Source organism: Harmonia axyridis, chromosome 2 (assembly GCF_914767665.1).
Source record: "Harmonia axyridis chromosome 2, icHarAxyr1.1, whole genome shotgun sequence".
Lineage (NCBI taxonomy): Eukaryota > Metazoa > Arthropoda > Insecta > Coleoptera > Coccinellidae > Harmonia > Harmonia axyridis.
Genome location: NC_059502.1, coordinates 5912050 through 5924813, shown reverse-complemented (window position 1 = coordinate 5924813; position 12764 = coordinate 5912050). Strand labels below are relative to the sequence as shown.

General features: G+C 34.0%; 1 protein-coding gene across 1 annotated transcript; it reads left to right on the top strand.

Annotated features, from left to right (window-relative positions):
- Window positions 1–973: 973 nt before the first annotated feature.
- Window positions 974–4112, top strand: LOC123672113 (uncharacterized short-chain type dehydrogenase/reductase y4vI). Its single transcript, XM_045606103.1, has 10 exons — window positions 974–1224; window positions 1358–1525; window positions 1578–1742; window positions 1793–2030; window positions 2080–2266; window positions 2933–2975; window positions 3089–3256; window positions 3316–3480; window positions 3581–3818; window positions 3876–4112. The coding sequence occupies exons 1-10, from the start codon at window positions 1216–1218 to the stop codon at window positions 4064–4066; spliced, it is 1572 nt and encodes a 523-aa protein (XP_045462059.1). The 5' UTR covers window positions 974–1215; the 3' UTR covers window positions 4067–4112.
- Window positions 4113–12764: the final 8652 nt, after the last annotated feature.

Sequence of the window (12764 nt, the reverse complement as noted above, 5' to 3'; positions counted from 1 at the left end):
ATATTAGTAAATCAATTATAAACAATATTAGGACATTTTGATTTTATTTAATGCCAGCATTCTCAATTCGGACAAGACCTGAGGAAAATAAATATCTGGATTTTCAGAATATCTTTTCTTCATTTCATCTTCTTCCTGTTCTGTAAGTAAAGAACTACCATTCCAATCTATCATTTCTCGATTGTTTCTGTCAATCACAAACTCAATGGGATACATTCCACGATCAAATTTGAAATTTATAATACATGTGAATCGATCTTCTTTAGACTCCTTTATTTCGATATCCATATCCCATACACTGGAATAATACCATTTGGCTAAACTTAGAGCTTCTTCTGTTGCAGCTTTTTTCTGTTGAAGTGCCAAAACTTCTTGTGATATCATTTGATTCCTTAGTAAACATGAATTTAATTTCCTTTCAAGTTCTCTAATCTCTTTTTGCATTTTTATTTCCTCCATGTGATACTTCATAGAACCTTCATGTTTCTTTTTGATTCTTTTAGAAGCAGTAAGATATTTGGTACACTTAGTGGCTTCATCCGTTTCATGGCTTTCAATTATTTTATCCAATTGTTTTGATATGGAGGAGGATATGGAATTGAGATCATTTTTTTTCAAAGCTTCAGTATTTTTGTTCAGAAGCTCATCGATAAATGAATCCACTGTATCATTTTCAGTTGATATGTTTGAAATAGATGTACTGGATATTTCATTTATTTCTTCCATTTTCAAAAATAAAATTCTTTTAGTGTTAACCAATCATCTTTGCAAATACTGCAATTCGTGTTAACGTAAACCCACAAAAGTACAAAAAATTTTAAACTAAACGTAACGTTAGCGATTGGCCTATTTGACGTTTATATTTGAATGTGACACAATTTTCTATTCTGTGCAATTTCCACATTTGGATCAGTTGATTCGTTGATTGTGTTCCATTTATTGATGAATTATAATACAATTAGCTAATCTTCAACATTTCAACTATTGTTTTAAATTTGAATCAAACCAGTTTTTCTCTTATAGGATAAATTCTATTTCGAGTTCCATATCTTTTGTATTTATTTTTAGAGTTAGTCCGTTGCAAAGTGAGAAACATCTTTGGTTTGTTGGACATCCTAATCAACTAACCTCAGAATCTCTATCCAACCTTTAAAACCATAAACAAAAAAATTTAAAAATTTATTAGAAAGAATAAGTTTTATCAACAAATTAACGATGCTGAAGGTTTGCTTATAATATAAATACTAGAGAGTAGTAACAATTTTTCAGTATATCAATATTCTTATATTGTTTCTCAATTATCTTATTTTAGTTTTATTCTGTAAATATTGCAATTACCCAATTTTGTGTTTTGTAGGGAGCAGTTTCCTTAGTAACAGGTGGTGCTTCAGGTCTTGGTAAGGCTACAGTGGAAAGATTTATTCAGCAAGGCTCCAAAGTTGTTATCTGCGATCTCTCATCGTCTAAGGGATATGAATTATCAAAATCATTAGGTGAAGACAAATGTGTGTTTGTTCCTGTGAATGTAAGCGAATGCAGTTAAGAAAAAAATAATGCTGAGATGAGTTTTTATTCAGGTAGTCTCTGAGCAAGATGTAAAAAATGCATTGGAGGTAACCCAAAAAACATTTGGAAAATTACACAATGTAGTTAATTGTGCTGGAATTGGAGTAGCTTTTAAAACCTATAATTTTAACAAAGGTCTTTCACATGATATAGCTGATTTTCTTAAAGTTCTTGAAGTGAGTGAAGAATTATATGAGTTAATGATAAAATAATGATCTGTTTTAAGGTGAATACGATAGGTACTTTCAATGTCATCAGATTAGCTGTAGGTCTTATAGGTAAAAATAAACCAAATAAAAATGGGGAAAGAGGAGTTATATTAAATACTGCCAGTACAGCAGCATATGATGGAGAAATTGGACAAGTAGCATATGCAGCTTCTAATGGGGCAATTGTCGGAATGACTCTGCCATTATCTAGAGACCTAGCCTCTCAAAAAATCAGAGTTGTAACAATAGCACCAGGTAAATAAATGGGATTATTTGGAAAACATCCTCATTTTGTTTATTTCAGGTCTTTTCCGAACTCCAATATTATCTGCTTTACCTGAGAAAGTAGTAGCTTTTCTAGAAAAATCCGTACCTTTTCCTCCAAGGTTAGGAAATCCTGACGAATTTGCTATGCTAGCTGAAAATATCATTGATAATCCAATGTTGAATGGGGAGACTATAAGACTAGATGGTGCTTTGAGGTTGCATTTCTGAGTGTATCTTTAGGTTGAATAGATAATTGAATTTTCTTTTTGTGTTTTAATTAACTGAAAGTTAAATCTGAAATCTGTTGAGGAAATTACCGAGAATTTCACATGAAGTGAATTTTTTCACATGAATAATATTAATACTATAAATTTTATTGTAACCATTTGGATTAAGACTTCTTATTAAAAAATTTATAATTCGATTTTTTAGTCAATAACTTAGGAAATTCTCGAGCTAGGATTATCCATGCAACTAATATGAAGCTCTTACAGTTTCTGAAAAACATTTTGGTAGACAGATATAAGGATTTCAAGGGTTCATCATCACTGATAATCATTTTAAATGTTCTTAATTCAGAAAGAAATTAAATTATGCCAATTTTTGTGGAGAGTAGAAGCATCTAGTGGTAGAAATTGCAACTTTCAAAATTTATAGAAGTATTCTATGTTATTATTGAAATAATCCTGAAATCAAAATTATTTTTTCTTGATACTTTCCTTCATGGTTAATGAATATTTATCATAAATTATTTATCTCTATTATCATGGGTACAAAGTTCTTATATTTTTACTACATATATGTAGTAGAAATATATTTGAATATATTCAAATTATGGAAGTTTCGTTATAATGTTAGGTTAGAAAACATATTTACTTTCAAATTTCTAGTTTATTTTCCGCGACGATTGGTTTTCTCATAAAAATGTTAAAGGTACTCAGTTTATTTATTTCCATAAAATTATTAATAGGAGTAAACATACATATTTCTGATGTTATATTTCTTATCAATAACCCTTTTTATAATTGATATGATTGCATTCACAGGGTGCAGTGTCTTTGGTTACGGGTGGAGCTTCTGGTTTAGGAAAAGCCACAGTTGAAAGGTTAGTTCAACAGGGAAGCAAAGTTGTTATATGCGATCTACCATCTTCCAAAGGCAATGAATTATCCAAAGGTTTAGGAGATGATAGAGCTGTTTTCGCACCTGTTGATGTGAGTTAAAAAGACTATTGTTGCAAGATCATTATATTAAAAGTGGAATTTTGTCGCAGATTACTTCCGAAAAAGATGTGAATGAAGCATTGAAATTGACCAAAGATAAATTTGGAAAGCTAAATTACCTTGTAAATTGTGCTGGAATAGGATCTGCTAATAAGACATATAATTTCAAAAAGAATCAGCCACATAGTTTAGAAGATTTTACTAAAGTACTTACTGTAAGTTTCATTATATTTGGTATTGCGCCAACTTATTGAAAATATTATTCAAATTAAATTAATTTATCTTCAATAAGTAGATTGTATAACAATTTTCCAGATAAACACTTTAGGAACATTCAATGTTATCCGATTGGCAGTAGGACTAATAGGTCAAAATGAAGCAAACGAAAGCGGCGAACGAGGTGTTGTTGTAAACACAGCTAGCGTTGCAGCATTCGATGGACAAATGGGCCAAGTGGCATATTCTGCATCTAAAGGAGGTGTCGTTGGAATGACTTTACCCTTAGCTAGAGATTTAGCTACCCAAGGCATTAGGGTAGTTACGATAGCCCCAGGTTAGAATATAATATATTTTATGTAATATTTTTATATTAAATGCAATTTTTTTATAGGACTGTTTAGAACACCATTATTGGACCAGTTGCCAGAAAAAGTTATTGCATCTTTAGAAAAATCTGTTCCTTTCCCTTCAAGACTGGGATATCCTGAAGAATATGCTCAGTTGGTGGAAAGTATCATTAGAAATCCAATGTTGAATGGAGAAGTCATAAGATTAGATGGTGCCATTAGAATGCAACCATAATTATAGTAACTCATATTTTCTTTGATTCGAAATAATAAAAATTATTGGTATTTAGTTGTTTCTCTTTTAACCACAATCATTTGATTGACACTCTGCAGTCTCTGCACTTGATAGAGATTAATTTCAATTTAAATTAATTTTAAATGAGTAATAAATCCTTTAACTATTGCTTGGGTCGACACCTATTAGATTATTTTAAAGCTTGCTAAGATGTATAGAGATTTCTAGGCATCTTACTTGCTGGCCAGACCACAGTTCTTGGATCTCTTGAGTTTTAATTTTCAAATAAAGAGGGCGACACACTGACAATGGATATTTGAATTCGCGAATTTCTTGAAAATGTTCGAAACGAAAGAACGGGTATGTAATAATATCGAAGTTCAGGGTCGGAGGAAGGTAATGGTTTTCCCAACCTTCAAAAAGCTGGTACAAAATGGCTACGGCACGTAATACTTCGTGACTCTAATGTATGGTTCCCCTCCTCCACATCCAGAGAAAGCTAGATAAATATTACTTATGAATGCGATCGAGTTTTATACAAGACATGGTTAGAATGAAGGGTTGAATCTCCACGGAATATAAAATAATATTGCATTTCAAAAGCTAAATGAATTATAATGTGCATTCAATTAACTTTACTGGGGATGGATATTTGTATTGAGAATAATGCACATTTTTTTTCAATAATAGACAATCGTATTATTACACATCTAAAGGGTTTTCTTGTGGGCATAATAATAATAATAATAATTAAAATAATAATAATGAATTTATTGTTTGTATCACCCAAAATGGTTATAATGGCAACAATGTATTATTTTTTGACATTTCTTATGTCATTTTTGTGTTTACTAGGTTATGTTATTCAATCATGGAAGAAATACACGCCTCAACGAAGTTTAGAAATTGTTAAATTGTTTCATTAAAATCACTTTACTCATTTCTGGATATACTGAGAAAAATTTACAGAAGATTCATAGTCGTTTTCATCTTTACATTCTGGACAAACCTCGTACAATATCCCAACATTTCTTCAGGATTCAAGGAACGATAGGGCACATCTATCGACACTAAAGGTCAAGGGTGAAATTATCACGTGTTCAGAAACTTTGCTATTTTTATAATAATTTCATGACTGCAAGCTATCAAACAATTCATCATAAGATAATGTATATAAGTTTTTCTGCAATTAAGAAATTCACATTTAATCGTGCCAAATATGAACTACATCGATGTTAAATTCGATTCTATGCCTAGATATATATACAGGGGCGAGGATACAGGATTTCTTCAAAGGGAGGGGGGCGTACAGTACCGAATTCATATGAAAGTTATGCAGAAGAAAGTCTTTTTTCATTTTTCAACATGCATATTGATCCTTCCAACTCAAAAATACGATACATGAATTTTTATAGCGAAAAACAAGGAATTAAAATAAAAAAAAACATTTCTCGAAAACTCGACAGCCCAAACATGAAACTGAAAACATGAATTGCTTGGATTTTTAGTTGTCGTTAAAATGCCTAGAGCACGTGTAGGTAGGTACGCGGAATTTATCGCCAGCTAAGTGAATTCGAAAGAGGTCGAATTATTGGTCTACGGAAGGCATTTTCATAAATTGTTAACCGTACGAACAGAAATCCAACTACTGTTATGAGATGTTGTCAAACGTGGTTTGATAATGACCAAAATCTAAGATCAGTAGGCACCGGACGTCGAAGGGGCAGAAATGAAGTTAAAAAAGACCCATTATTTGCGACAATTCGATCTTTGGCTGATGAGTGGTTAGAGAACAAGGCCACCTGTAACTGTCCGAACGGTTTACCGCCAGATAAGGTCTTTTGGATAGCAGCATTATCGACCCCATCTTGTGTTACCTCTGATGGTTGAGCATCGCCGGCAACGATTACAGTGGTGCAGAGAACGTCTACATTAGAATGTGGAATGGCATCAGGTCGTCTTTTCTGATGAATCTCGATTCTCCTTGGGTGCACATGATGGCCGAAGAAGGGTTGACGACGTTGGGGAGAAAGGCGTGAACCTCAGTTCGATGTTGAGCGTCATGTACACCGGACAGTAGGCGTTATGGTATGGGGTGCTATTGCACATGCAAGTAGGTCACCTTTAGTCTTGATTCGAGGTAACATGCCAGAGCTGCGTTGAAAAGTGGAGCCATATGATTTCCCTTACCTTAACCGGCTCGAAAATCCAATATTTCAGCAAAATAATACCCGACCTCATCTTTCCAGAGTTAGTTTAAACTCTTTCGAAGCGACCCATGTGAATCTTTTGCCATGGCCGCCCAGATCCCCCGATCTTTCTCCCATAGAGCATGTTTGGAACATCATGGGTAGAAGGTTCGGAAATTTACCTCAGCTCCCACGGACTTTGGCGGCTCTGAAACATGAAGTACAGCTAGTAGCTTGGGATTGTATCTCTCAGGAAGAAATACGCTCTATTAGTGATGACGTCACACACCGCCATTTTAGTTCTCCTGTCAGTGTCGTTGAAGAAATTGGCTCATTGTGATAAATAAGATTATTTAAAGAACGATTTTACTATTAATTGATAGACAGAAGGTACGAGGTTAATACCAGTAAGTTCGAACTTGAAGTTCAACTAAAAAACACGGCTTTTTACAAAATCTGGGGAATGATACAGGATTCGAACTTACTAGTATTAACCTCGTTTCTTCTGTCTATCAATTAATACTGAAATCGTTCCTCAAATACTCTTATTTATGAAAATAAGCCAATTCCTTCACCGACACCGTACTAATTTGAATGACAATTTATTTGTTTGGATTCCGAACACTGACAGGAGAACCAAAAATGGCGGTGTGTGACGTCACACTAATTGAGCGTACATACCATCTTATTGCATATAGCGTATATACCATCTTATTGCATCAATGCCGAGACGTGTTATTTAAAAAAATTCGTTTTTTCCTCCAAATTTCAATCATTTACTCCTCGCTATACATACTACCTATGTTTTACCAAAAACCCATTTAAAATTTAAACAGCTCCTTCTGGGTGTTGAAGTTTCTTTGTCAGTTAATATATTTCGCTTCCATAGAAGAAACAATAAACCACAGTGTAAAATTTGCAGTTCTTTCTCACCGGTACGACGCGATATTAAAATAATCAGTGATCATAGAATTTTCGTGACCTCTATCGATAAACCATCAATATTCATCTGAATCGGTACCATAGAGGATGTTCCAGCCATCGAAAATTTATTACTGCGGATAGTATGATAAACTTTTCCTACATCGAATTGGGGCAGATTCATTGAGAGGATAGGAGCGTGCAGACGGGGAAGACAGCGTGGTGTCGCATCCAGGCCTGGGCGTCCCGATTCCAGCAAACTTCGCACATGACCTTGGTCCGGTGAGAGCCGTGCCACCAATGTTGCCGTCTCTCTCACTCACCGTTTTGGTGCATTCAGTTGCCATTGACCCGATTCGGGATTTGGGGCACATAGGGCTGGACGCAGGGCCGGAATGGCATCTTGGGAAATGTCCTCAAATGAAGTTATACACAGTTTTCAATAAAAACAGCAGTGGCGGTCTCCGGATTTAACATCGTTAGATTTTTTTTAGCATTTCAATATTTTCGAATTGATAAATGTTGTTCTTTAAATGTGACTGAAGGAAAAAATCTAACGGGGTTGAATCCGGAGACCTTGGTGGCCACCGGATATTTAAATTACCTGAAGTTACAGATTTTCATAGATAGACACTTGATTCGACGTGTGGAACTGAAACTTTTGATGGTTTTTATCGTTTGATAAGGAATTTATATATCATATTGTTATATATTTTCGAAAAGAAGATAAAAGCAATTTTATTTGTTATATAAATTCTTAAGGTTTACATTGAGAGAACACAAGTTTGTACTATAACTTCAAAACAAATAGCAATAAGAAACAAATGGTAACACGAATGGATTCTACCGAAAAAAGTACCTATAGAATGTTTTTGTTTCATGTTTTCCAAATTTCTTCTATAGCTCGAAAACAGTTCAATTTATGAGATTTTGTTTGAGACCAAATCCATTTTTTTAGCTCAAAGGGATCAGGGATCCCTTCACTAGACAACGAATTTGGGAAACCAGATACAATTCTAATACGATTTCAGTAAAATTTGGCATAAGTATCCTATTTGTTTTATAAATAGCCTCATAGAACTACTACACTTTTTCCAATACGCTCTATTAGCGTGACGTCACACACCGCCATTTTTGGTTCTCCTGTCAGTGTTCGGAATCCAAACAAATAAATTATCATTCAAATTAGTACGGTGTCGTTGAAGAAATTGGCTTATTTTCATAAATAAGAGTATTTGAGGAACGATTTCAGTATTAATTGCTAGACAGAAGGAACGAGGTTAATACCAGTAAGTTTGAATCCTGTATCATTCCCCAGATTTTGTGAAAAGCCGTGATTATTAGTTGAACTTCAAGTTCGAACTTACTGGCAATAATCTCGTGCTTTCTGTCTATCAATTAATAGTAAAATCGTTCCTTCAATAACCTTATTTATTAAAATAAGTCAATTTCTTCAACGACAACGTACTAATTTGAATGACAATTTGTTTGTTTGGATTCCGAACACTGACAGGGGAACTAAAATTGCGGTGTGTGACGTCATCACTAATAGAGCGTATTGTAGTTCAGATAATCAAAGTTCTATTTTAGAAATGGTAACATGTAGGTACTTCAGAATAGGTAAGTATAATTCAGAAAAAAAAACATTTCAGAATAGTTAATTCAATTTCAGAAAAACGAAATTGGATTTCATCACATTAAGAAGTTGTAATTCAGATAAACGAAGTTCTTATTCAGAATAGTGAATTGAATTCCTGAAAAGGAAAATTGTATTTCAGAGGTCAACAATTCAATTTCAGATAATGTAATATGTAATTCAGAACAGTACCGAATGAGATACACTATGAAACACAGGTAAAACATAGATATGGCTATTCATTTTCATTAATTCTGAAATACATGTAATCAATTCTGAATTACAATTTCGTATTTCTGAATTCCAAATTAGCAAATCCCAATATCAATTTATATTTTCCTTGAAATCAATTTTCCTTATCTGAACTACATAGGTATTGCTATTCTGAAATACAAATTACCGTTTCTGAAATACAGTTCTTTTACTGAATTTCAAATTCCCTATTTTGAATAACAATTTCTAATTCTGAATCACAATTTCAATCTTCTGAAATTCAATTTGCTTTTCTTAATTCAATATTAGACTTTCTGCATTACAATTGGAAAAGGTTTGTCGGATTACAATTCTTTTCGAAAAAAGCGTAAATTAGAAGTTAAAACAGATAAAAGTGTGACAAGACGAAAATAACACATTGTGGAAGGTTGATTTTTCAAGACCCAAGAAAATTTTCAGAGATATTCCTTCCGCGAGTAAAATAAAACAACCTTTGAAACAATCATAGCGATTAACATGTACTTTTCATCAGGTGAACTATAAATGAAAATCAATACATCTGAACATCAAATAAAATATTCTTGAAAACCCGATACTGCTTTTCATTACCTTGAATTATATGACGATGCTGAATAAAATATGAAACTGAGTCGAGAAACAATGTCGATATGGGTAGGTTGTTTAGTTTATATTCTCCATGATAAATAGAAAAAGTTGGAACAACGTCGAAATTGCCAATTGGGGAGCGAATATATCAACATGAATCACGCGAAAATATCGTTTGGAAAACGCAACATTTCATAATTCAAGGTTTCACCGAACATTTCAAACTTACACACCCAGCTAAGAGGCGTTGTTTCAATGCTATTTTTAGCCTAATTTGGGGTATTGGGTATATAAGGTTTGAATTATGATATTTGGAAAATACACTGCTCGATTATAGTGGATATTTGTGTTCTACTTGAAATTAGTCTTGAAATTAAAATACATAAATTATTATATCACTATTATTACTGTATATTTCAAGGGCAAGGACATATATATACTGACTTACCCATATCGTGATCCGCATTTCACAACCTTGTTTCAATGACATATGTCAAACAGAACTGTCATCCGAAGTGTCAAATGTTTACTTGACGGTTAGCCATTTGATTATATGGATCGTTCATCAACTGCTGAACGTGTGAAAATTGTGAAACATACTATAAATATAATGATTCGTGCATTACGGGCAGAGTATGGTTGACATAATCGTCCATCTGAGGCTGTGAGCGTAAAAATGGATCTGTCCTAAGGTCCATAAATCATCTAAATGCACGCTTGAACGAAAATGTTGCTGCTGTAAGTGAAAGTGTTTAAGAAATTTATCAATTTATCGGCGCGCACAACATTGGGGCCGCTTTTACGTCACGCTATGGCGTATTTTGCATCGTAATCCTTCAGTTAACAAAAAAAACTGAAGGCAGGTGACCATCATTTTACATAGATGATCAAAATGTTTTTTATTTACTTCAATACAAGCCATGCGATTTTAAAACTTTCCAATACTGATTCATTGAAACATAAAAGTTGTTATTGTATTAATTATTTTGTGTTATTTTAACTTTGGCGAAGATATTGTAAACGTAGCTATAATTCCAAAATTATGGCATTCAGATAAGGAGAGAAATATTCAGTGAACACACAGACAGACACGAAACTAAGGTTGTGCAGATTGTTAAGTTTGAATGAACGCAACAAGTGATCATAAAATTTTCTTTTTCTTCGGTAGACTCGGAAACAACAAAAGTAAGAACAGATTAAAATTCTCTGATAATAATAAAATCGTCGATGAGGACATTCTGAAAATCGATATGTGGATATCATAAAACTCGAGTTCAACTATCTGCTGCGTTTTGATCTATGCAGCGTATGCTAATGAATTCTTGATGTATTCATGCTTTGGTGGCGTTGATCTTTGGAGTGATTATTAAAGTTCAAAGTTCTCATAAATATTCAGTTTCATATAGATAAGGGTTTTTTTCAATACTTAGAATCTGTTTCAATTAACAGTATGTGCAAGGGCGTAGAAATGGGGGGTACTGGGAGTAATTACCCCCTGGAGGTTTCTCAATATTAAGATTTCCCAATATTGAGAAACTTTAATCTATTATCATTTTTTAATTTTTTATGATTTAATTTATGTTCCGAATACAAAAAAGTTGATATTTTCGGTTTTTTATACAATAAGTTTAATAAATAAAGTGTTTTTTGCAAGGTCCCTTCTTATTTCATCATTTTTTTATTGAAGTGACACTACACAAAAAAACTACTAAAAATCAAGTAGCTTGATATGATTCAAGTACTTGATAAATGAATACATTTATCAATGATCATTTATCAATGAATTGAGGTTCCATGTAAGAGTAGCTTCAAGCTAAATGTCGCCTTGTTGTATCTAATTGAGGAATTAAAAAAAAATACTAAACTTGACTTGATATAGAAAACCTACTACTTGACTTGAGCTTTACTTGAAATCAAGTCAAGCTCAAGCCAAGTACTAGGCCAGCTGAAAAGTCCCTGGTCTGATGCACAGATGGCGGTGCTAGTTATAAATCCATATGATTTTTAGTTAGTATACCAACCTTCAAACGATACGTGTCAAAATTTGACAGCAGCCCGACCATTAGTTTGTGAGATATTTCGTTGTGAGTGTAGCTACTCTGCACCAGGAAAATCAACCATCATTGATTGGTTTGCTAAGTTTAAACGTGGTGAAACGAGCATCGAAGACGGCGAACGCAGTGGACGCCCAAAAGAGGCTGTCACCGACGAAAAAATTAAAAAAGTTCACAAAATAATTTTGAATGACCGTAAAGTGAAGTTGATCGATATAGCAGACATTGTGAAGATATCATCTGAACGTGTACATCATATCATTCACGAATATTTGTTCATGAGAAAGCTGTGTGCAAAATAAGTGCCGTGCGAGCTCCCAATCGATCAATAGCAACAACGTGTTGATGATTCTGAACAATGTTTGAAGCTGTTTAAGTGCAATAAACCAGAATTTTTCCGTCGATATGTGACAATGGATGAAACATGGCTCCATCATTTCACTCCGGAGTCCAATCGACAGTCAGCTGAGTGGACTGCACTCGATGAACGGAATCCAAAGCGGGGAAAACACAACAGTCAGCTGGCAAGGTTATGGCATCAGTATTCTTGGATGCGCAAGGTATAATATTCATCGATTACCTCCAAAAGGGCCAGACCATCAACAGCGATTGTTATATAGCGTTATTGGATCGTTTGAAGGATGAAATCTTCAAAAAACGGCCCCATTTGAAGAAAAAAGTGCTGTTTCATCAAGACGCGCCGTGTCACAAATCAATGAAAACAATGGCAAAATTGCATGAATTGGGCTTCGAATTGCTTCTGCATCCACCGTATTCGCCAGATCTGGCCTCCAGCGACTTTTTCCTGTTGTCAGACCACAAAAGAATGCTCGCTGGAAAGAAATTCAGCGCCAATGAAGAAGTAATCGCCGAAACCGAGGCCTATTTTGAAGCGAAAAACAAATCGTACTACAAAAATGGTATCGAAAAGTTGTAAGATCGCTATAATCGCTGTAGCGCCCTCGAAGGCAACTATGTTGAATAATAAAATCGAATTTTGCCCAAAAAAACGTGTTTTACTATGACAGACCGGGTACTTTTCAATTGGCCTGTTAGCTTGAAAATCAAGCCAAGCCGTG

Coding starts and splice junctions, on each gene's coding strand:
- LOC123672113 (XM_045606103.1), top strand. Junction 1,526..1,577: donor GTGTGTTTGTTCCTGTGAAT/GTAAGCGAATGC, acceptor GTTTTTATTCAG/GTAGTCTCTGAGCAAGATGT. Junction 3,257..3,315: donor CTGTTTTCGCACCTGTTGAT/GTGAGTTAAAAA, acceptor ATTTTGTCGCAG/ATTACTTCCGAAAAAGATGT.